This window comes from Bombina bombina, chromosome 1 (genome assembly GCF_027579735.1).
Source record: "Bombina bombina isolate aBomBom1 chromosome 1, aBomBom1.pri, whole genome shotgun sequence".
In the NCBI taxonomy this organism is placed as follows: domain Eukaryota; kingdom Metazoa; phylum Chordata; class Amphibia; order Anura; family Bombinatoridae; genus Bombina; species Bombina bombina.
The window spans coordinates 1,496,092,290-1,496,118,717 of NC_069499.1; the positions used below are offsets into that span (position 1 = coordinate 1,496,092,290).

General features: G+C 40.2%; 1 protein-coding gene across 1 annotated transcript in view; it reads right to left on the reverse strand.

Moving 5' to 3' along the window:
• Window positions 1-26,428, reverse strand: part of ARSG (arylsulfatase G) — a 238,287-nt gene that overhangs the window by 185,509 nt on the left and 26,350 nt on the right. Inside the window, exons 2-5 of the mRNA XM_053707697.1 lie at window positions 24,462-24,649; window positions 24,235-24,282; window positions 5,828-5,942; window positions 4,587-4,721 (exon numbers count right to left, since the gene is read on the reverse strand). Coding sequence (XP_053563672.1) covers window positions 4,587-4,721; window positions 5,828-5,942; window positions 24,235-24,282; window positions 24,462-24,649 — 486 coding nt within the window. The remainder of the gene's footprint in view (window positions 1-4,586; window positions 4,722-5,827; window positions 5,943-24,234; window positions 24,283-24,461; window positions 24,650-26,428) is intronic.

Below are 26,428 nucleotides of genomic sequence, written 5' to 3' on the forward strand. Positions count from 1 at the left end.
CCTAATAAGGTCAGAACCCAAAATACCAGACAATTCTCCTCTGAACAAGAGAAATGGCAACCACAGACAATCGTTTAGTCCTCCTATGGTCCTCTTCAGTGAGGTGCAGCCTTAGCCCTCTAAGCACATTGGGCAAGGAGTCCACGTCTGGTTTCCCCCATCACCCTTAGGGAGACTTTCCCCAGGGTCATAATACAAATACATAGAAACAGTTTGCCAGGAATGAACAATAGCCCAGTGGTTTGTTCTATGGCCTGGTTACCACCTGGGAGTAGCTTTTTTTAGCCCAAGTGTGCTTTTCACAGAAGAAAGACTCCTGGAGACTAAATCTATTTGAAACCAAGAAAAGTAACCCTTGTCTGAGGCACTAAAGAACTCTTTGGAATATGTATCCTCCAACCATGCTGTTAAAGAAACGACAACAGTCTGTTGGTGTGAGATTCTGCTAAATGAAAAGATGGAGCTTGAGCCAAGATATCGTCCAGGTAAGGAAACACTTCAATTGGGCACCCAGAACCTTTGTGAAAATTCTTGGAGCTGTAGCCAGAAAAAACGGTAGAGAAACAAACTGAAAATGTTTGTCTAGAATGGCAAATGTCAGAAACTGGCAATGTTCCCTGTGAATTGGAACATGAAGATAAGCATTCTTTAAATCCATTGAAGACACAAACTGACCTTGCTAGGAAAAAAGTAGAATTGTCCAAATAGTTTCCATCTTGAAAGTAGGAATTCTGACAAAAGTGTCCAGAGCTTTCAGATCCAGAACTGTTCTGAAAGTATCTTCCTTCTTTGGAACAATAAAAAGATTTGAATAAAACCCCATCCCCTGTTCCCCTGTTCCCCTGTTCCTGCATAGGAATTGGAACAATCACTCCCATAGTTTCCAGATCTGAAACTGACTGGAAAAAGGCTTGGTTCTTTAAGGGATTGCAAGGAACATTGGATAAAAATAAACTTTATCTGGGAGGCCTTGTTCTAAATCATATTCGATAACCCTGGGAAACTATATTCAGAAAGGTATCTGGAACAGACTGAAACTAAGCCTCCTAGAAAAGGCATAACCTGCCCCCTACCAGAGCCACTGGATTGTGAGCAGCACCTTCATGCAGACTTGGAAGTAGGAGTGAATTTTTTGGCTTACTTAGACCTAATCCTATTTGAACTAGGCCTCCAGACTGAGTCAGAGGTACTTCTGAGAGGATTCAACTTTATGTTCCTTGCTTTGACAAAAGGAATAAAAAAAGATTGGAAGCTTTAGATTTCCCCTTGGACTTCTTGTCTTGAGGAAGAAAAGCCCCATTACCTCCATTAACATTAAAAATTATAGAATCCAAATCACAACCAAACAATTTCTTTCCTTGAAAAGAAAGACAACAATTTTTGTTTAGACACCATATCAGCAGACCATAATTTAAGCCATAAAGCTCTTATAGAAAGGACTGCCAAGGACATGCTTTTGACATTAATTTTAATAATATCAAATACAGCATCACAAATAAAGGAATTCGCACTCTAAAGTAAACACAAAAGAAAGACTAGATAACCAGTAATAAGAAGCAGCAGCTACATAAGCAATAGAGATAGCAGGCCTAAACAAATACCCTGCTTGCAGAAAGGCCCTTCTAAGAAAGAAGTCTAACTTCCTATCTAAAGGGTCCTTAAAAGAAGTGTTGTCTTCCAAAGGGATAGTATGCTTAGCAAGAGTGGAAATGACACCCTCTACCTTTGGGTAAGTTTCCCACAATTCAATATTAGAGGCAGGTAAAGGATATAACTTCTTAAACCTAACAGAAGGATTTAAATAATTACCTGGCTTAGACCATTCCCTAGAAACTAACTCAGGGACAGTATCTGGAATAGGAAAAACCTCAGTGGTTTTAGCAACAGTTTGAAAAACTGAATCTAAACAGTTAGAAGACTTATTCTCAGAACCCTTAGAGTGTTTAACCCCTAAAGTAAGTAAAACCACTTTCAAAAGAGAATATGTTAAATTTTAAATAAAAAAAAGAGGATGTTTCAGGTCCAACATCAGAAGAGGATTCCTCAACAGTATTCCTGGCCTCAGGATACATGGCACTATTAGGATGTAAATTCTGAACTGACCTTTTACACTTATTTGAAGGCGGGAGAGCTGTCAACACTTCAGAAACTGCAAATTTGATTACATTTTTCATACCTAGAGCCAAATTGACAGAACTCCCCTGCAAAGAACACACAGAAGGAACAGTAATACCATCGAAGCAGTATTAGGAAGATTTTAATGCATTAACATAATTAAACAGGTGCCACATAAATAAGCAGGAGGAGATAAATCAGCTTTTTTACAATAGATACATTTAGCAAAAGGTAGGAAGGTGTTCAGGGGACAAGGAGTAATGGATCATGGACTCTCCCCACCAGTATGAAAGAAAATACAGGTAGCCCTAGTTTACGCTGGGGTTAGGTTCTAGAAGAAATGGTTGTAAATCGAAACCATTGTAAATTGAAACCCAGTTTATAATGTAAGTCAATGGGAAGTGAGGGTGTTAGGTTCCAGGTCCCTCTCAAATTGGCATAAGTAACACCTAATACATTATTTTTAAAGCTTTGAAATGAAGACTTTAAATGCTAAACAGCATTATAAACCTAATAAAATAATCACACAACACAGACTTTACTTGCATTTTTCTGCAAACAGTTCTTTCTATGCATTCCAATGTGGACTGATTTATAGACAGAAAGATCTTGTTCCTTTGCAAGCTGCTCGATAGCTCAGGTCTAGTTCAACTGATTAATTTCAGCTTGCTTGGCTTGCATATCTTTGCCGCAACACAAGCGGACAGCTCCACCTACTGGCTATTTTAATCAATGCACTGCTTCTCAATGAAAAATGACTGAAAAAAAAGGTTGTTATTCTGAAACGGTGAAAATTGAACCGTTGTAAAACCGAGGGCCACCTGTATACTACAGGAGACTGTTGTAATGAAAGCAAATACCTCACTTGTACATTGTCCTTTAAAAGGGGCAGCACATTATGAAAGCGTGTATACATTATTTGTTTATTCAACACCAGTTAAAGGGACATAAACCCTGTTTTTTCATGTTTTAGAATGAGCATGCAATTTTAAACAACTTCTTTTGTCACTTTTGCTTCATTCTCTTGGTATCCTTTGTTTAAGGAGCAGCAATATACTACTGGGAGCTAGCTGAACACTTTTGATAAGCCAATGACAGAAGGAATATAAGTGCAGCTACCAATCAGCAGCTAGCTACCAGTAGTGCATTACTACTCTTTAGCCTACCTAGGTATGCTTTTCAACAACGGATACCAAGGGAACAAAGCAAATTAGATAGACGTAAACTGAAAGGTTGTTTAACAGTGCATGCATTTTCTGAATTATGAAAAAAAATTGTGGGTTTTATGTCCCTTTAATCTCTGAGCCTATCTAGATATGCTTTTCAGCAAAGGATATCAAGAGAATGAAGCAAATTAGATAACAGAAGTAAATGAGAAAGTTGTTTAAAATTGCATGCCCTTTCTAAATCATGAAAGAAAAAAAAATGTGTTTCATGCCCCTTTAAATAAAAGTGATAGCACACAAAGTAAGACAAATGTTTTTTCATTGGTATATATACTTTCTCACACATTTTCTAAAGTTCAAGATGACTATTTGGGACTGGAACATTTCAAAAATGTCAGCCAACTTGAAAGAAATTTGCTATTAACTTGTGAAAAATATCATAAAAGGTTGAAAATCTAAAGTACATCTTGAAGGCAGGAATATGGTTTCTGTATTAAAGGGACAGCTAACACCTTGAGATTTGTATATAAACTATTTAGCTATGCATTGTGAAACAACTTTGCATTATACTTTTATTATTTATTTTGCCAACTATTCATATATTTTAGCTCTAAAAATTTAGCAATTTTTAATACTCAGAACTTGAAAATTCACCTGCTGACTTCTCAAGGCTATAACTCTGCTACATATCTGTCCCTAATTGGCCTTAACTAATAACAACTATAAATACATTTTATATTAACTTTATGACTGTGGCTAGCTTGGTAGCTTTGTTTTGAAAATGTTCAGACTTGGCTGATCTCATTCTATAGCAACAAAACAGAAATGTTTTGTAATTAAAAGATGTTTACTGTCCCTTTAATGATTATCTGACTCTGCTCTTTATGACTCAGTATTTATCTATTTAGAAAATATTCAGTGGAATAAACTGCTGAAAATGCAGCATCTGATCCAAGAACTAAATAGTTATATTTAGCAGGCAAATAAAACCTTCCTGTTTGCTGCCCTTCAGCAGGGTCGGGGGGGAGGACATATCAGGACAGTGAATTTCTGAGAACCGTAAATAGCAGTTCCTTCTTACGCACTTGCAAAAGTTCTCTGAAATTCAGATTATTAAATTGCTAATTTAATAATCCACGTTTATTATTAAAACAAAACAAACCATAAATCTTGATGACGCCAAACTACAGAGCAGTTACATCATAATTATTTGTTTGTAATAGTTATAATTACTTTACTGTACCAAATATTAGAAATTCACATGGATGCATTTTTCTCTATAGATGATATTAACAAAGGACTTACCTTGCACTTTTAATAAACTGGGCGGCCTTTTGTGCATATCTCAGTGGCAAAACGCTCAGGTTGACTGGCTGTTCCATTATCACTGTGTTTTCCATCAAAGGCAGTGCTATATCTGTGTAACATCCTTTATCATACCTACACACAAAAAATATAAAGACAACATTGCTATAGCTTAAAGGGATACTAAAGCCAACTTTTAAGAGTCAGATAGAGCATGCAATTTTAAAGCGACTCTCTAATTTACTCCTATTATCAATTTTTCTTTGCTCTCTTGGTATCTTTATTTGAAAAGCAGAAATGTAAGCTTAGAAGCCATCCCATTTTAGGTTCAGCACCTGCGTAGCGCTTGCTGATTGGTAGCTAAATGTACCCACCATTCAGCAAACGCAATCCAGGGTGCTGAACCAAAAATCGGCTGGCTCCTAAGCTTTCATTCCTGCTTTTTAAGACAACAAAGAAACATTGATAATAGAAGTAAATTAGAAAGTTGCTTAACATTGCATGTTCTATCCGAATCATAAAAGAAAAAAAAATGGGTTTAGTATCCCTTTAATGATTTGTCATATTGACGACATATTACATGTATACTAAATTCCAGAATCTAAAAAGATTGCAAAGAAAGCCTTGAGCTCAATAACGTGCAAATTAAACATTCAGAGAATCGATGTCAGATAGGCAAAGATCAAAATGGTTGGAATATCCTACAGTTAGAGTTAGGAAGACAATAAGGAATGCCAAGGAGACTACTAAGCACATTAGTGAGCAAGAGGTAAGAGGTAACTTGCAGAAATGCTCCTTTTCAGAAAGGGCTGTTGAGTCATGAACTAGACTAATCAGAACGATGTTAATAACAGGGTATGTATATTGACAATGAGGATTATGGTTATCATCATCATCATCATCATTTATTAGTATAGCACCAACATATTGTGCAGAACTACAAACGTAGGTATAATACACAAAAATAGCAAGAGTTGCCAACTGCTGCACCTTACATGAAGGTGAGCTACAGGGCAGCTGGGCTTATGCACTTACATGCTAATGGGGTGCAAGAGGAGCTGATAAAAGAAGGAACGGGGGTAAGAAAAGGTTAGTATAAAACTGGGGAATGGGTAATAAAGGGATTATCTATCTTTTTAAACAATAACAAAGTACACTGTCCCTTTAATTTCAAATACACTCTCCCTGTCATTCTGTAAAATGTGGCCATGATGTTGTATATTAATAATAAATCTTTATACCTTTTGGGTGTCTTGGATGCTAATGGACAAGACGGACATGTTGGAATGTTATATCCAGGATCATCTGTGCATCCCATGTCATTACTATAAGGGATCCCATAGTAGTAATCAAAACCTGAGAAATGAAAAGCAAGTTTAAATTAAAAAGCTCATACACAAATAATCACTGGCATATATTGGTATAGAGAGTGTGATGAGAGCAGAATGTGATGTCACTAGTTTGGGGGTGGGGCTTAGGTCCGGTAGTCTGTGTAGCAGTTAGTACAATCAACCTGAATAGATGTATGTTTTCATGCTCTGTAATAAAATAGAGCTGTACCATCATTGCTGTGTCCTGCATATGTCCTGCATCTCATGACATGGTGTCAGAAGTTCTGGCCTGCGCTTCTTTTCCTAATCGATGACAATGTCAAAGTTTACCCCACCTGAGCCTTTTGACTTCTCTCAGCCTGCAGCTTGGCCCACATGGCGTCAGCGGTTTCAGTGCTTCAGGATTGTTTACAAGCTGGACAAGGAGAGTGGTGATGTACAAGTTAATTCTCTTTTATACTCTATGGGGAAAGATGTGGAGCCGGTGTTCAATGCTTTTACTTTCCAAGAAGGGGAATAATTTAACTTTGATATAGTTATGGATAAACTCAGTGCCCACTTTGTGCCCAAAAGAAATGTGATTCATGAGTGAGCTTGTTTTCACAAACGTAATCAGCGTGTGGGAGAATCTGTGGAGTCATTTGTGCGCAGCCTGTATGAACTAGCTGAATTCTGTGAGTTTGGTGTTGCTAAAGAAGAGCAAATCAGAGACAGAATAGTTATTGGAATTGCAGATGCTGAAGTCTCACTGAAGCTGCAGTTAGAGCCTGATTTAACATTAGATGGGGCTATTAGGATGGCCCGCCAGAGTGAACTGGTGAAAAAGCAAAGTGCTGATCTGAGGTCTGAGAGTATTGTGGATGAAGTGCAACAGTCCAGGAAAACTGCTAGTGAAAGGCACAGTGTGAGCGGTAGATCTAAAATAATGGATAGACCTAGAAGTGGATGGGCGCAGCATGCCCGATGCACACGGTGCTACCGTGCCCATGATCAGAGTGTTATATGCCCGGCCAGAGATAAAAGATGCAGAAAATGTAACAGAATGGGCCATTTTGAAGTGGTGTGTAAAACTGAATACATTAAGGAGATGCAGGTGGACAGTGACCAAAAGGGTCAGGAAGTTTCTTTTGTGGGGTCTGTTGTGGAAGGGCCAAGCTCAGAGGAAGATTGGAAGGTTACTTTTACTGTAATGGGAGACAAAGTTGATTTTAAGATTGACACAGGAGCAGATATCACTGTAATGTCTTTTGCTGCATTTATGAAACTGCCTCGACAGCCCCAGCTGGCGAAGGTTACTACAAATGTCCATAGTCCCGGTGACCGCATTGATTGTGCGGGGAAATTTCTTGCCAGCTGTGAGTACAAGCAAAGAAAATTCACCATGTGGGTGCATGTGATTCGAGGCCAGTGTGTTAGCAATTTATTGAGCAGAAAAGCAGCCTGTGATTTGGGCCTCGTGGCCAGAGTAAATGAGATCTCCGAAGATATATTTGGCGAATTGGGCCTACTGAATTGCAAGCCAGTTCGTATAGCACTTAAAAGTGACGCAGTCCCATACAGTATTTCTACTCCCCGTAGAATTCTGTTCCCGCTCATGCCTCAAGTGGAGAAGGAGCTTATGCGCATGAAGTCTATGGGGGTTATTGAAGAGGTTGAAGCAACTGACTGGTGTGCCCCCATTGTTCCGGTTGCAAAGAAAAATGGAAAGGTGCGCATCTGTGTGGACCTGAAAAGGTTGAATGAGGCAGTGAAGAGAGAGAGATTTGTGCTGCCGACATTAGAAGACATAGCTCCAAAGTTGGCTGGGGCGAAGTTCTTTTCTACATTAGACCCTTCTAGCGGCTTTTGGCAGATCCCCCTGGATCCAAAGTGCCGCAAACTGACTACCTTTATCACACCGGTAGGTCGGTTTTGCTTCTGCAGACTCCCCTTCGGGATATCCTCTGCCCCAGAAATTTTTCAAAGGGAAATGAGTTCTCTCCTAAGTGACCACATGGGCACGGCAGTCGTCATGGACGACATTCTGGTGTATGGGTCTACAGCGGAGGAGCATGATCAGCGTTTAAGTTGTGTGCTGCAGGCTATCAAAGAGTCTGGGCTGAAGTTAAATAAAGAGAAATGCCATTTTAGGAAAACTGAATTATGTTACTTTGGGCATATCATCAATGGGGATGGCATCAAGCCAGACCCCGAGAAAATTTGTGCTATTGAACAGATGAAAAGTCCTTCTGATGTACATGAGCTGAGACAGATATTGGGCCTTGTAAATTATGTGGGCAAGTTTCTTCCAGATTTATCAACAGTTCTACACCCTATCACAGAGTTGCTAAAGAAAGACGTTGCCTGGGTCTGGGGACCTTCACAAGAAAAAGCTTTTATGCAGGCCAAGTCCCTGCTGGGGTCTGCCCCAGTGCTGGGGTTCTACGACCCTTCCAAAAAGACTGTGGTTAGTGCTGATGCAAGCAGTTATGGGTTGGGGGCTGCTCTCCTGCAGTTAAATGAAAATAAACTACAGCCCATCGCCTACTGTTCCCTCACACTGACGGCTGCGGAGTCAAAATACGCTCAAATTGAGAAAGAGTGCCTGGCTGCAGTTTGGGCCTGTGAGTGCTTTCAGCGTTATCTAGTGGGTTTGGAGAAATTTAGTCTGGAGACTGACCACAAACCGCTAGTCCCTCTAATCCACTCTTATGATATCGACAAAACACCCTTAAGATGCCAGAGACTTTTAATGAGACTGCTCAGGTTCAATGTTCAGGCAGTGCATGTGCCGGGGAAACAACTGGTTATGGCGGATACACTATCCAGGCTCCCGCTGGCTGCTGCTGAAGAATCCTCCACTGAATCTAATGTGAAAGTGTATGTTGATTCAGTTCTGGCCTCTAAGTCCATTTCTTCAAGGAAACTGGAGGAGATAAAGAAAGAGACATATTTGGACACAGATCTGCAAGAGGTTATAAAGTACATAAAAGAAGGCTGGCCCGAGAGCCGGGCAGCCTGGATGTCTTTAAGTTCTTACCAGCTAGAGAGGTTGCAGGATTCATGATGGCCACTTAGGCATTACAAAGTGCAGAGAAAGGGCAGCTACAGCTGTGTGGTGGCCTGGGATCAGCTCCGACATTGCAAATCATGTGTCTAAATGTGCCTTTTGCCGGGAACGCCGGCCTAATCAGAGAAGGGAGCCCTTGATTTCTACTCCGCTGCCTGCGGGGCCGTGGCAGAAAATAGATGCTGATTTGTGTGAACTGCACGGGAAAAAGTTCCTTGTTGTGATCGACTACTATTCTAGGTATTTGGAAATTGCACCTCTGAATGATATCACAAGTCAAGCTGTTATCATTCGTCTGAAGAGCTTGTTTGCCCGGTGGGGCATTCCAATGGAGCTGGTGAGTGATAATGGTATGCAGTTCGCTTCTACAGAGTTCAGTGCTTTCAGCAGGGAATATGACTTTGTACATTCCACGTCAAGTCCACATTATCCGCAGGCCAACGGAATGGCTGAAAGGGCAGTTCAAACAACAAAATTCATTCTAAAGCAATCTGAGCCGTATCTAGCCCTCTTGTCATACAGGGCGACGCCCATTCAAGCCACTGGGTTTAGCCCGGCACAGCTGATGCTAGGACACCAGATTCGCACCACTTTACCCTCAGTGGGTGTCTTCAAGCCGCCTGGCCCTGTTCCTCGGGACGAAGTCCTTAGGAGGGATGAAGAGGCCAAAAAGGGTTATCGTTTCTTCTACGACAGGAGACATTCTGTCAGGCCCTTACAGGAACTGAATGCGGGGCAAAGTGTCAGAATTAAACTGGATGATGAGAAGAAATGGAAGACGCCTGCTACGGTAATTGGACGCTCTCCAGAACCAAGGTCTTATACAGTCCTTACTGATGGAGGGACGGTTACACGCCGTAACCGAAGACATCTTCAGCCTGTACCTGAGAGTCTGGAACTGGATGCCTCAGTACCACCGCCGGTGGGATCCCCTGTTCTAAGAGAGGTGCCTTCCCCTCAGCAAGATCACAGCGGGGATATATCTTTGCCTCCAGCGGACTCTTATTCACCATCTTCTGTATCAGAGGACAGTTCATGCAAAGTTACATCAAGAGGAAGAGTGGTGAAACTTCCGGCCCGATATAGGGACTGACTTTAGCTAGAACAGTGACCGGAAGTATGGGCAGAATAATCCCATGGTCACTGTGGACTAGGGTAGTCTACCCCGATGTCCAAGTCAGGATGTAATCTATGTGTTTATATTTTCTGAACCTATTTGTTTATATATTGTTCGAAAAAAATGTTGTTGTATACTCTGTTCGTATACCTTGCTATTTGTTATATTCAAATGTATGCTTGGCCTTTGAAAAAGGGGAAGATGTGATGAGAGCAGGATGTGATGTCACTAGTTTGGGGGCGGGGCTTAGGTCCGGTAGTCTGTGTCACAGTTAGTTAGTACAATCAACCTGAATAGATGTATGTTTTCATGCTCTGTAATAAAATAGAGTTATACCATCATTACTGTGTCCTGCATGTGTCCTGCATCTCATGACAGAGAGTAAATACAGCTGAGAGCTAGATCCTGTGCAAACATCTATTTGTACTAGTGAGCCCCAGCATAGAAGCAGCACAACTGCTATCAATGTCCAGAGGTTTAGTGGCTCAGCTACCAAGGAATAGCAGCAGCGATTACCCTCTATAGGAACTGCTAGAACATAATAGCGAGCATAGTCTATGACTGTCACTATTATGTATGCCAGCCCATAATGCTCACACAGACACATTTTAGCAGCAACTAAAAGTAAATAGACCACTGCATATAACTGTGCAACAATCAAAAAGAAAACATCCTCCACATTTAATTATCCCACAATAAAGTAAAAATGTAATTTTCTTTCATCACAAAAAACTCGGTTGCTACTTAGGCCTTTAAATTAGTAATAATAATAGTGAATTATGGAGTTTAATCAGATTGGGAAAATCAAGCCACTTTGAGATATTTGCTGCCACTTTTTTTTTTTTTTAAGATAACTTTATAGAGAACTTCAGAGAATCAAGCTTAAAGTTTGTCCAAGCCAATAATTAAGGCTTGGCAAGTACATTAGGAGCAAACTGTACCTCCCTGCATCTGTTCTTCTGTTAAATAAAGGTCTGCAAGTGCTTCTTCCCACCTCTGCTATTCACTAAACTGTGTATCTGTTAATAAAAAACTGTTGCTAGGCACTACACATGAAATAAAAAGGAAAATAACTCTTCTATAGGGCCAGGTTATGAGTGGCATGCTATTGTCTGCGTGCAAGCGATATTAAGTTTTCACATTCGTTTGCGTGCTAAAAGTTAAATTGTGCTCGTATTACAAGTTGAAAGTAAATGCAAACGCGGGAGCACAATCATGATCTATGCTAGAATGATTACCGCAACCTCAGAGCTGTTTCGTGAAACTAAAAAGTGTCACAAAACATATAAAAAATTAAATTACAAAGTGCACTTACACTCATAATAACGCTATCTAATAAAAATTATTTTACAACCCCAATTCCGAAAAAGTTAGGAAATGCAAAAAAACTAACAAAAAGAGTAATTTGAAAATCTAATTCACCCTGTACTATATTGAAAACACATTATTAACACATTATTTGATGTTTTACTTTCTGAATTTAATGTATTTTTCTAAATATACACTCATTTCAAATCTGCAACACACTCCAAAAAAGTTGGGACAGTCGACTGTTTACCACTGTGTAACATCACCTTTTTCTTTTTTTTTTAATAACACTTACTAAGCATTTGGGCACTGAAGACACCAGTTGCTTTAGTTTAGCAAGCTGACTTTTCCCCCATTCATCCATTATGAATGTCTTCAGCTGCACAACTGTACGGGGGCCACACATTCTCAATCAGAAACAGGTCAGGACTGCAGGCAGGCCATGCTAGCAACCGCACTCTCTGCTTACATAACCATGCACTTGTAATCCGGGCAGAATGTGGTTTGGGGCTGTCCTGCTGGAAAATGCAGGGACGTCCCTGGAAAAGACGACATCTGGATGTCAGCATTTGTTACTCCAAAATGTATACATATCTTTCTGCTTTAATGGTGCCTTTACAGATGTGCAAGTTACCCTTGGCATGGGCACTGACACCCCCCCATACCATGACAGACGCTGGCTTTTGGACTTGACGCTGATAACAGCTTGGATGGTCCTTTTCCTCTTTGGGCCAGAGAACACGACGGCTGTTTTTTCCAAAAACGATTTGAAATGTTGACTCATCGGACCACAAAAAATGATTCCATTGTGCTACTGTCAATCTCAGATAAGACAGAGCCCAGAGAAGCCTTGACTTGCCCCTGTGGACGCAGCGGCGAATGGTGTTGACTGACAAAGTTTTACTAAAGTATTCCCGAGCACATGTCAGGCTATCCATTACAGACTCATGACGGTTTTTAAGACAGTGATGTCTAAGCGATCAGAGATCACAGGCATTCAGAAGTGGTTTTAGGCCTTGCCCTTTACACACCGAGATTTGACCAGATTCCTTGAATCTTTTAATTATATTGTGCACTGAAAAAGGTTAAATGCCCAAAATCCTACCAATTTGTCTTTGGGGAATGTTGTTCTCAAAGTGTTGGATTATTCGCTGACGCATCTGTTGGCAGATTAGCGAGCATCGACCCATCCTTTCTCTTGAAGGACTGGGCCTTTTTTGGATTCTCCTTATATAATATGATTACATGATTGCCTCACCTGTTTCACATCACCTTCTTATTTCTATTTGTCGCATCGCTAATAGTCCTAAATTACCCCTGTCCCAACTTTTGTGAAACGTGTTCAAGTCATCGGATTTGAAATTAGTGTATATTTCAAATTCACAAAGTAAAACATCAAATAATGTGTTTTTAATATAGTATATGGTGAATTTAATTTTCAAATTACTTTTTTTTTTTTTGCATTTTCTATACTGTCCCAACTTTTTTGGAATTGGGGTTGTAAAAAAAATTGCACAAAAAAGTTAAAGGCTCAAAGATATGAGATCTCAGGTGTTAGAAAAAAAAGGCAGACAAAGGGCTTTAACATAGACATACATACGTATACATGTCTAAAATGTATATATATATATATATATATATATATATATATATATATATATAAATAACACAGAAAATATCAGCGCTTGCAGTATGGATATCAGTTACCACACAATTATTTCAGTGTAACCTATTTGACATATAGCTGTATGTTAGTAACAGATTAAAAAATAAATAATATAAATGTCCAAATTATTAGACCAATGATTGTTTTAGGTTGACACTGTCCTCTTCTCTATAAAATGGTTAAATGTACCACAAAAGAGTCACTCTTTATATTGATGAGGTGGAATCAGGTTCTCTTGCAGCCTTTCTCCAAAAACAAAGTACCAAGTATCCCCAGGGAAGTCTTAGTAGAATCTGAAGTAGGTAGAAGAAGGGAGGGGTGCACAGAAAGACCAGATCCTAGTGCAGTATATTATGGCAGTTTTGTATAACACACACGCTTATATACAGGTGGGCACTCACTTGATATAACCTCAATCCATATGAGGTAAGATTCTGGCGTGGGGGCTCTGTATAGCCTGAGGTTGATGCTGGAGTTGTTACCCTCTATTCAGCATAAAAGTCCACTTCCCCTTTAAGACAGGTATTTGAAGACAGATGTTTCTCTCTCTTCTTCTGTTCAAAAAGACTTGTCCGCCTCTCCTGGATCCCCTTTCTGTGTAATGTCAGATTTTGCAGGGGTATGGGAGGTGGGGGGGGGGGGCGCGCTAACTGCAGGCTTCTGGGAAACTCCACCCACTGGAGAATGCGAGACACCTCTTTCATTGCCAAGGAACTCCAAGTTCCTCCCAGGTGATTGATGTAGGCCACCAAGGTGATGTTGTCCGACTGAAATCTGATAAATCGGACCAAAATTAGGTGAGGCCAAGCTATTAAAGCATAGAAAATTACTCTCAAATCCAAGATGTTTATTTGAAGAGATGACTCCTCTGGGGTCCACAAACCCTGTGTCTTTAAGAAACCCTAAACTGTTCCCCAGCCTAACAGGCTGGCGTCCGTGGTCACAATCACCCAGGAAGGCCTCAGGAAGCACATGCCTCGAGACAGATGGTCCTGTGAAATCCACCATGAGAGTGAGACTCTTGTTGGGGAATCCAAATGTATCTTCTGCGAGATATCTGAGTGGTCCCTGTTCCATTGAATGAGCATGCATAGCTGCAGAGGTCTCAGATGGAACTGAGCAAAAGGAATTATGTCCATGGAGGCAACCATCAGTCCAATCACCTACATGCATTGAGCCACAGATGGACGAATAGCAGACTGAAGAGACAGACAAGATACCTGAAGCTTGGATTTTCTCACATCCGTCAGAAAATTCTTCATGGACAGGGAATCTATGGTTGTTCCCAAGAAACAAACTCTTCTATCTGGAACAAGGGAACTTTTTCCCAGATTTACTTTCCACCCTTAGGAATGTAAAATAGACAACAACATCTCGGTATGAGATCTTGCTAGATGAAAATATGGCACTTGAACTAGAATGTCGTCTAGATAAGACGCCACAGCAAAAACCTGGGACCTCACCACTGCCTGAAGAGCCCCCAGAAAAAAAATTCTGGGAGCTGTAGCAAGACCAAAAGGAAGGGCACCAAACTGGAAATGTTTGTCCTGGAAGGCAAACCTTAGATACTGGTAACAATCCCTGTGAATAGGAACATGAAGATACGCGTCCTTCAGCTATATGGTCATCATGAACTGACCCTATTGGACCAAAATAAGAATAGAACGGATGGTCTCCATCTTGAAGAAACTCTGAGGAATTGATTGAGACACTTTAGGTCCAGAATGGGATGAAAAGTCCCCTCCTTCTTGGGAACTACAAATAGATTTGAATAGAATCCTATACCCTGTTCCTCTAGAGGAACTGGAACAATCACTCCCAGGGATGATAGGTCCTTTATGCAGTTTAGAAAGGCCTCTCTCTTTATCTGGTTTGCAGATAACCTTGACAGGTGGAACCTGCCCCTTGGAAGACAAGATTTGAATCCTATTCTGTAACCGTGGGATACTATATTTATGGTCCAAGGATCTGGAACATTGCGTATTTATAGCCTGCTGAAAAAAAGAAAGCCGATTTAAAATCAACTAAAGGCTTCTTAGCTTGCTTCCCCCTATTCCAAGGCTGAATGGACCTCCAAGAAGACTTGGATTGATCCGACTTGGAAGAGGAAGAGGAAGACTTCTGTCCCTTAAAGTTATGAAAGGAACGAAAACTCAAATTCTGGCGACCCTTAGGTCTATTCATTTTATCCTGAGGTAGGAAAGAACCCTTTCCACCTGTAATGTCAGAAATAATTTCTGCCAGACCTGGTCCAAACAAGGTTTTACCCTTATAAGGCAGAGATAAAAGCTTGGACTTGGATGTAACATCTGCAGACCAATATTTTAACCAGAGAGCTCTGCGAGCTAAAACAGTAAAACCAGAAATCTTAGCACCCAACCTAAGAACTTGCATGTTGCCATCACAAATAAAGGTATTGGCTAGCTTGAGAGTATTGATCCTGTCTTGGATCTCCTCTATAGTAGTCTCTTCTAGGATAAGATGAGATAAATCATGGCACCAATAAGATGCTGCCCCCGCAACTGTAGCAATACTAGCAACAGGTTGCCACTGTAATCCCTGATGAATGTACATCTTCTTCAAAAAAGCCTCAAGCTTCTTATCCATGGGATCATTGAAAGAACAACTATCTTCAATAGGAATAGTATTTCTCTTAGCCAGAATAGAGATAGCTCCCTCTACCTTAGGCACCATGCGCCACGAGTCACGAATAGAGTCCGCAACAGGAAAAATCTTTTTAAAAACAGGGGACAGGGAAAAAGGAATCCATGGTTTATCCCATTCCTGATTTATAATATCTGCCATATGGTCTGGAACTGGAAATACTTCCACAGATAAGACTACATCATATACCCTATTAAGCTTACTAGACCTCTTTGGATTCTCCACAACAGATTCAGATTCTTTTAAAGTAGCAAGAACCTCCTTCAAAAGAACTCAAAGGTATTCTAACTTAAATCTGAAATGAATCCCCTCTGAATCTGCAGAATTTGTCACTCCAGTATCGGAATCTGGCAATTCCCCCTCAGAAGCCACTGAAGAATCATCCTCATCAGATAATTGAGACAAACTGACTAACGCAGCTTTAGCGGAGTCAGCCTTACTAACATCAATATGTTTAGACTTACGCTTACCGCAAACCTTTGTAAAAGCTGATAAAGCTGCAGAAGCAGCAGAAGTAATCTGTGCAGCGAAATCGACAGGTAAAAAAACACCCCCAGGAGGTTGAGAGGAACCGAAGGGCACTGCATGTGAAGCTTGAGGGGAAAGCTGAGGCGTAGCTAGGATAACACTATCCTGAGAGACAGGAGGCTCAGGGAGAGGCACCTTATCTTTAAACTTTAAAGTTTTATTTAGACATGAAGAGCAAAACTGTACAGGAGGAATTATCTTAGCCTCCAAACACAATAAGCATTTTTTTTTTTTTTTTTTTTATTTAGTATAACAATATATATAAACATGTTAAATATGTTCAATAAGTTTCTGTACATCACGACAAAAAGGAAAACAATACAAAAAAGACAGAGGAAAACAACAGACAAAAAAGTGTACTAGCATCAGTTACATGCTATATCTATATATGCGTGTTAATTTAACCCTCCTGTATTATCCCTTTAAGCAAAACCAACAAACAACAAATAAATAAAAAAAACACACAAACAAACAGAAAAAAAAAACAAAAACACACAAACAAACAGAAAAAAAAAAATATATATATTTTTTCCTTTAAAACCTTCTCCAAGTCCACCCGTGTCCCTCCTTCCCGCTCAGCCAAACACCAGGCCTAACTTAGCTTAATATTTACAATTTGTTCTATTCGCTGTATGAAATCACTGCCCTGAGAGCAGACATAAACCTTCCAGATATTACAGAACCTTTCCCCTGAGTTCCCTCCTATTTTAATGTCGTAGGCCGCTTTCATTACTGCATCAAGAAGTAATTTCCTTGCTTCCGTTATTGACGGAACTTTAGCCATAATCCAATATCTAAAGATAAGTGTTCTAATAATTGTTACTGCAACCACCAGAAAATTAGTATTTCTATCCCATGAAGAATGGGGTCTAAGAAAAAAAATAGATTCCTTAGTTAAATAAATTTTCCTTTTGAACATAGTGAAGAAAAGAAACTTTACTTTCTTCCAAAACTGGTTTAACTTCGGACAATTCCATATTAAGTGGATTAAGTCTGGGTCGGCCAAGTGGCATTTAGAACAACAATTAAGCACGTTTTTATTCCATTTTGCCACTCTACGTGGAATAAAATAGTCTCTATGTAATAGTCTGAATTGAATTTCTCTATGGTAGGATGAAGGAAATAGTTTTTGGGTGGTGATTACACTTTTCAGTAATGTTTTTTCCAGGTTAAGAGAGTCAACCATTGGTGTCCAATGAGATACCAGGTCTGTTAATGTGGATTTTTCATCTAAAGATAACAATAGTTTGTATATAAAAGATAGCAGACCCTTTCTAACTTTAGCAACATCAATTAAAGGGTGTTTTTTCCATAGATGAGGAGCTAACCTAGTCAGTTTAAAGATATAACCTTTAACTTGTAGGAAATAAAACATATGTTTCTTTTGTGCTTCAGGGAATTTTTCCTGAAACCATTCGAATGTACACACCTTATTTGTGTTGTAATTATAGAAATCGTTGACTACTAGTGGTCTCTCTGTTGACCATTTCTTAAAGATATCAGATTTACCTAGAGGGAAATGAGGGTTACCTCTTATCGGCATCCACTTTGAGATATTTTGACTCGCACCAATACTGGTAGATAGATTTCTCCATACTTTTATTATATCTCTGTACAAGGGGTGTGACAAAAAGCTCATACCCAGCTCTCTATTTGTAGCGCATAGAATATAATTTAAGGATAACGGCGAGCAAGCTTGATTTTCTATTGATTCTTCAGAGTATAAGAAAGACCTTGTTAGCCAATCGAGAGGGAAGCGTAAAATAGCCGCTTGGTTATATCGTTCTAAGTTGGGGAGCGCCAATCCCCCTTTGTTATAGGGTTGATATAACTTAGATAATTTCAACCTTGGTTTTCTCCCACTCCATAAAAACAACCTTAATGATTGGTTGAAAAGATTTAAATCGTTTCCACTTATCAAAAAAGGGAGCATCCTTAGCGTATATAAAATCTTAGGGATGATAAACATCTTAAAGATGGAAATCTTTCCCATCAGCGATACCGGAAGTGAAGCCCACGATTTTAATTTGTTTCTGCTATCCCCTAATATTGTATCAAAATTGTCCTTATACCAGTCTGCTGTATTAGCTGAAATTTTTAAGCCCAGATATTCCAACGTTTTAGTTTCTATAAATTGAAAAGTTTGTACTTCCCCAGGGTTCTGTTTAAGCCACAAGATTTTTGACTTTGAGAGGTTTGTTCTGTAACCCGAAACCTCACCATACTGTTCAAGCAGCCCCATAATCGCACTAATTTGTTTCTTTGGTTCGGCGACAAATAACAGAAGATCATCTGCGAACAAGGCGGTTTTAAGTTTTGTTTGTCCTATGCTAATTCCGAACAGTAGATCTCTCAGTTTAATAGCCAGAGGTTCCATTATAAGATCGAATAATAGTGGTGACATCGGACAGCCCTGACGGGTGCCTCTTGTCAAGATAAAAGAATCCGTCATTGAGTCATTGATCAAAATAGAAGCCTTAACATCTCTATAGATCTTGTCAATGAACTCCTTAAAGTGTCCCCTAAAGCCAAATCTCTCCAAAACTTGGATCAGGAAGGGCCACTCTACCCTATCGAAGGCCTTCTCTGCATCCAAGGATAGCAGGAAGGCCTCCGGCAGGGCAGAACGATCCCCCCATAATGACATATTACCTGTAAAATTTTCCTTATATTCATCTCCGATGCTCTTCCTATAACAAACCCTGCCTGGTCTTGATGAATAATCGCCGGCATTAGAGGTTTCATCCTCTCCGCCATGATTTTCATCAGGATTTTATAATCTAATCCCAATAATGAGATAGGTCTGTACGAAATCATATCTGTAGGATCCTTATTGGCTTTTGGAATCAAAATAATGTTAGCCCTCTTGAAGTTCTCGGAGATCTTAGAGTCTGTTACAAAATATTCATTGTATAGCTCGTGGAGAACTGGCCCTATCTCCGCTCGCAGTAATTGATAAAGCTCAATAGGTAGACAATCCGGGCCTGGAGCTTTCCCTCTCGCCATTGAGCCAATGATTTTATAAATCTCATTTTCTGTTATTGGCTGATTCAGAAAATCGCAGCTTTCTGATGTAATTGTAGGCAAGCAAATCCCCTCCAGGAATTTATTAATAGTATCTGCATCCGGGCGTTGGGATGAGTAAAGATCAGAATAGAAAGCGTGGAAAAGATGTGATAATAAGCATTTTTCAAATGAATCAACTTCAGTATTAGTGTCCATAATTGCGTATCAGTTCCTAACAATTAACAAAACAAATTAAATGCCAAATTAAGTTTATTTATATGAAGCAATAAAACATAAATAAGCACTTAAAACCTTCAGTTCTGCTGATGCCTTACCCCTCCAGAAGTTGCTATCCCACTAGCACAGAAAACCAGACACACCCGGTAGAAAAAAACCACCTCCTTGTTACGGGAACAGCCCAAATCCACTTGCTACTACGATCTGAACAGAGAAGCCGAAAACCGGAAGTGGCGAGGAACAGTCACGTGACAGCAATAAAAAAACTTTTTTTTAAATTGCACCATAGCTGAATCAGCTGGGCAAATACCTCCGGATGGAGTTCCCACTCCCCCAGATGAAAAGTCTAACGACTTAGGAAATCCGCCTCCCAGTTCTCTACTCCTGGGATGTGGATTGCTGAGAGATGGCAAGAGTGATCCTCTGCCCATCAGATTATTTTGGTTACCTCCATCATCGCTAGAGAACTCCTTGTTCCTCCTTGATGATTGATATAAGCTACAGTCGTGATGTTGTCCGACTGAAACCTGATGAATTTGGCCGCAGCAAGCTGAGGCCATGCCTGAAGCGCATTGAATATCGCTTTCAGTTCTAGAATATTTATCGGGAGAAGAGATTCCTCCCGAGACCATAAACCCTGTGCTTTCAGGGAGTTCCAGACTGCATCCCAGCCTAGCAGGCTGGTATCTGTCGTTACAATGAGCCACTCTGGCCTGCGGAAACACATTCCCTGAGACAGGTGGTCCTGAGACAACCACCAGAGAAGAGAATCTCTGGTCTCCTGGTCTAGATGCAGTTGAGGAAACAAATCTGCATAATCCCCATTCCACTGTTTGAGCATGCATAGATGTAGTGGTCTGAGGTGTAGGCGGGCAAAAGGAACTATGTCCATTGCCGCTACCATGAGTCCGATTACCTCCATATACTGAGCCACTGATAGCTGAGGAATGGAATGAATAGCTCGGCAAGTGGTTAAGAGCTTTGATTGTCTGACCGCCATCAGAAATATTTTCATTTCTACCGAGTCTTTCTACCGAGTCCCTAGGAAGGAAACTCTTATAAGAGAGAAGAGATAACTCTTTTTTATGTTCACCGTCCACCCGTGAGATCTCAGAAAAGCCAACACAATGTCCGTATGAGACTTGGATAGCTGGAAAGTTGACGCCTGAAATAAGATGTCATCTAGATAAGGTGCCACTGCTATTCCCCGTGGTCGTAGAACCGCCAGAAGGGAGCCTAGCACCCTTGTGAAAATTCTGTGAATAGGGATGTGTAGATACGCATCTTTTAAGTCCACGGTGGTCATATATTGACCCTCCTGGATCAGAGGTAGAATAGACCGAATAGTCCATCTTGAATGATGGAACTTTGAGGAACTTGTTTAGAATGTTGAGATCCAAGATTGATTTGAAAGTTCCCTCTTTTTTGGATACCACAAACAGGTTTGAGTAAAAACCTAGCCCCTGTTCCTCTTTTGGGACTGGGCGGATCACCCCCATGGTATGTAGGTCTTCTACACAGCGTAAGAACGCCTCTCTCTTTGTCTGTTTACAGACAATCGAGAAATGTGAAAAGTCCCCCTTGGAAGAGAGCCTTTGAATTCCAGAAAATATCCCTGGGACACAATTTCTAAAACCCAGGGATCGTGAACATCTCTTGCCCAAGCCTGAGCAAAGAGAGAGAGTCTGCCCCCTACTAGATCCGGTCCTGGATCGGGGGCTACCCCTTCATGCTGTCTTAGAGACAGCTGCAGGCTTCTTGGCCTGTTTACCCTTGTTCCAAGCCTGGTTAGGTCTCCAGACTGACTTGGATTGGGCAAAATTCCCCTCTTGCTTTGCAGCAGAGGAAGCTGAAGTGGGACCACTCTTGAAATTCCAAAAGGAACGAAAATTATTTTGTTTGGTCCTCATCTTATTTGATCTATCCTGAGGGAGGGCATGACCTTTCCCTCCAGTGATGTCTGAAATAATCTCTTTCAGTTCAGGCCCGAATAGGGTCTTTCCTTTGAAAGGGATGTTCAAAAGTTTAGTTTTAGATGACACATCAGCAGACCAGGATTTAAGCCATAATGCCCTGCGTGCTAAAATGGCAAAACCTGTAATAAAAGAATTAGCCAATTTAAGGGCCTTAATTCTGTCCAAAATTTCTTCTAATGGAGTCTCCATCTGAAGAGCCTCTTCTAGAGCCTCAAACCAGAAAGCAGCTGCAGTAGTTGCAGGAACAATGCACGAAATAGGTTGAAGAAGAAAACCTTGATGAACAAAAATTTTCTTCAGGAGACCCTCTAATTTTTTATCCACAGGATCTTTGAAAGCACAACTGACTTCAATAGGTATAGTTGTACGCTTAGCTAGAGTAGAAATAGCTCCCTCCACCTTAGGAACTGTCTGCCACGAGTCCCGCATGGTGTCAGATATGGGAAACATTTTCTCTTAGGGACTGGAAAAAAACATCAGTGTAAACAGGAACCTCTAAGTATTTATCCATTTTACACAATTTCTCTGGGACCACTATAGGGTCACAATCATCTATAGCCGCTAATACCTCCCTGAGCAATAAGCGGAGGTGTTCAAGCTTAAATTTAAAGGCCGTCATATCAGAATCTGTCTGAGGAAGCGTCTTTCCTGAATCAGAAATTTCTCCCTCAGATAACAAATCCCTCACCCCTACCTCAGAGCATTGTGAGGGCATATCAGATACGGCTACTAAAGCGTCAGACTGCTCAGCATTTTTCCTTAACCCAGAGCTGTCCCGCCTTAATTGAAAACCAGGCAGTCAGGATAAAACCTCTGTGAGGGTTGTATTCATAACTGTGGCCATGTCTTGTAAAATAAATGAATTTGACGCACTAGAGGTACTTGGCGTCACTTGTGCGGGAGTTACTGGTTGTGACACTTGGGGAGAGCTAGATGCTAAACCCTCATTTACTTCTGACTGAGAATCATCTATTGCTCTATTTTTAAGTGCTAATATATGTTCTTTATAGTTTATAGACATATCAGTACAATTGGGACACATTCTAAGAGGGGTACCACAATGGCTTCCAAACATATTGAACAAGGATTTTCCTTGGTGTCAGACATGTTAAACAGGCTAGTAATGTAACAAGCAAGCTTGGAAAACACTGTAATCAAAGTAAATAACACTTAGAAATAAAACGGTACTGTGCCTTTAAGAGAAAAAAAGCTGCACAAATTCTGCAAAACAGTGTAAAAAAGCAGTAAACATAACAAAATTTTTACAGTAGCATCATAAAGCCTTAGTAACTTTGCACAGCTATGCAAATAAACAATTAACCCCTTAATGGCAAAACCGGATTGAAAAAACATCAAAACCAGTAAAAAAAGACTTTCAGCACTTTGCCACAACTCTGCTGTGGCTCCTACCTGCCCTTCAGAACAATTTGTGGGGGGAAAAACTTCTTTTACAGCCCTCAAACACAGCAGGAACCTCTGGAGAAGCAGTTAGATGTCTCTGAGGAAAAGAAACTGCGCAACTGAGGCCCGAAAATAGGCCCCTCCCACCTCACTCAATGTTTTGAGGCCTAACAGACAAACACTAGAGTGTCTCTAAATTAACCATGTGGGTTAGAAAACTCAAAAACAAGCCACAATGACCCCTTTAGTCCCTTCAAAAAACGTTATAATTGCATCATTCACTGAATAAACAAAAACGTTTTTACCAAACAGTGTCACCAGTAACTAATGAGCCCTTCATGCAAGCTGAAATTCCTATCCAAGTGTCTGAATACAGCTTACCCTTCCCTCATGGGGATATTGCCAGCCTTTTCTAGAAATAACATAGTCTGTCTAGAAAAAAATAGACTGAACATACCTTAATGCAGTTTAGCCTGCAAACTGTTCCCCCAACTGAAGTTTTCCTGTACTCTTCGGCCCTTGTGAGAACAGCAGTGGATCTTAGTTACAAAATGCTAAGATCATCATCCTCCTTGCAGAAATCTTCATCTCTTTTCTGCCAGAGAGTAAATAGTACACACCGGTACCATTTAAAAATAACAAACTTTTGCTTGAGAAAATAAAAACCTAACATTTTTGTCACCACACTCCTCTTTGCCCTTCCTAGCAGTTAAGCAGGCAGAGAGAATGACTGGGGGGTGGAGCTAAGGGGGGAGCTATATAGGCAGCTCTGCTGTGGGTGCTCTCTCTGCCACTTCCTGTAGGGGAGGAGAATATCCCACAAGTAAGGATGAATCCGTGGACTCGATACATCTTACAAGAGAAATATTCATATTTTCATGTTGGGTTAGCGTACTTGAGAATATGCAATCGTGTTTTCACGTGAATAGGGTTTTAGTTTTTTTTTTTCTACGAGGAATAGGTTACTTTTAACTTGTAATACTAGCTCTACCCAACCTGCAAAAAAATTTACTTCTAGTGCAGTTAGCGCGAGAGCGAAAACGCTAAATAGCGCTCCACTCGTAATCTGGCCCATAATGTACAAATACATTTGCATTTATTGCCATAAAAGTTGGTATTAATATGAATTAATAGTTATATATACAGTAGTACATGAAATATTGTGAATGTTATCTTCAGTATCATACTGGTCCTAAAACATTAAAAAATAATTAATGTACACAAATAGCTTTGCATTAACAATCAGATATCAAGATACTTAAAGATTTCAAATTACTTAAATGGTTATTACATAATTTCTTTAATTTATCAAAGACAAATATAAATGTGACTCCATAGCATATGTCAGAAAAAGCTGATACTAACCACGGAAATTGGGATGGAATTTGCCATGGTGTCCCAGATGCCATTTCCCTGTGTATAATAGAATACAATGACAAACTCAATTTAGTTAATAATATTCTATACTGTATAAAGAAAAGCATTAATGCATTAGAGAATAACAATTTATGATACATGATCTTTAAGTATCAGATAATACAAAAAGCTGAGAAAGTTGTACATAGGTTGCACTGAGACATCAAATTTTCTACCTATTATTCCAGTTCTGTAGCCCGATTGCTGTAAAACTTCAGCCAGGGTGGTTTCATTCAGAGGAAGTCCTCCTATTGAAGTGACAGCAAAGTTGTGAGTGACTCCATTGCGAATTCCAAGCCTTCCTGTGAGTAGTGACGCTCGAGACGGAGAGCAGACAGAAGCAGCAGAATGGAAATCAACAAATCTACAGAAAACAAATATTTACATCAAATTAAACCTTTCATAGCAAACATCATTTCTTGTATTCCTCATTTAAAAGTTTTGTATTTAAAATTTATAATCAAACCTTTGGGTTAATTTTTAAAACCTTGTGTTACCTGCAAATTGCATTTCTTTGAATTAAAATTATTATTATCAGTTACTTGTAGAGTGCTAACAGATTCTGCAGCGCTATAAACAAAGGTATGATATGCAAGGTAACATTTATAAGGAACAAGTGATGATCTAAAAACAGCTTGAAGGCTTACATGCTAAGGGGTTCAAGGGGATAACAAAGAAGGAGATGAAATGAGGTTGGAAAGGTTAGCGTATATTTTGTATGCATCCCTGAAAAGAAGAGTCTTTAAGGAGCGTTAGAAACTTTCAAAAGTAAAGAAGAGGATGGTCATATGTGGAGCAAGGCAGATAGTTCCACAAAATAGTGACAAGTCTAGAGAAGTCCTGTAGATGGAAATATAAGGGGGTAAGAAGACAGGAGGAGGTCATGAGTAGAGCGAAGCAGACGGGAGCGAGATTATCTGAAGACAAGGTCTGAGATATGAGGAGGAGTAGTGCCATAGAGGGCCTTTAATATCAGAGCCAGAATTTTGCGTTTCATTCTGGAGGCTATAGGAAGCCAGTGAACTGATTGGCAAAGAGGTGCAGCAGAAGAAGAGCGATTTGTAAGGAAGATCAGCCTGGCAGAGGCATTCATTATGGATTGTAAAGGAGATAGACAGCAACTAGAGAGAACAGAGAGGATGCAATAGTCAAGGAAGGAAATAATGAGAGAATAGATTAAGATCTTAGTTGTATCTTGTGTGAGGAAGTAGCGAGTTTTGGAGATGCTTTTAAGGTGGAAACGGCAGGAGTTGGCCAAAGATTGGATGTGAAGAGTGAAAGAGATATCTGAGTCAAGTGTGACCCCAAGTCATCCAGAGTGTGAGGTTGGGGTAATGATGCTATTATCAACAATTATAGAAAGATGGGCGGGTGAAGATTTAGGAAGAAGGGAGGAAAGTAAGGAGCTCTGTATTGTAAATAGTTAGCTTAAGGTAATGAGAGGACATCTAAGATGAAATATGAGAAAGAGAGGTCTTTTGCAGAAAGGTAGATTTGGGTGTCATCAGCATAAAAATTATATTGAAACCCGTGGGACTTTATTAAGGAACCTATTGATGATATTTAGATTGAGAAGAGAAGGGGGCCAAGCACAGAGCTTGTGGTACCCAACAGAAAGTGGTAGAGGGGCAGAGGATGCATCAGAGAAGGCTATACTAAAGGTACGGTTAGACAGGTAAGAGGAGAACCACCAGAGGGCTGTGTCGCAAACGCCAAAGGAATGGAGGGTTTGGAGCAAAAGAGGGTGGTCAAAAGTATCAAAGGCTGCAGACAGATCAAGAAGGATTAACAGAGAGAAGTGGCCTTTTGATTTTGCTGTAAGTATGTCAGTAGTAACCTTAACAATTGCTGTTTCTATGGAGTGTTGGGGCTGAATCCAGATTACAGTGGGTCAAGGAGGGATATTAATGTGAGAAAATGTGATAAATGTGTATATATTAGCTTTTAAGAAGTTTGGAAGCAAGGGAGAGTAGGGAAAAAGGGTGGTTGCTGGAAAGAAGGTTGGATAGAGAGAAGGTTTGACTAGTGCATGTTTAAGAGATTAGAGAAATATACCGGTGCTGAGGGAGAGGTTGAAAATATGTGTGATAGGGGTAAGGGTAGGAGATAGGGAGGGGAGTAGCTATAGGGAGGGGAGTAGCTA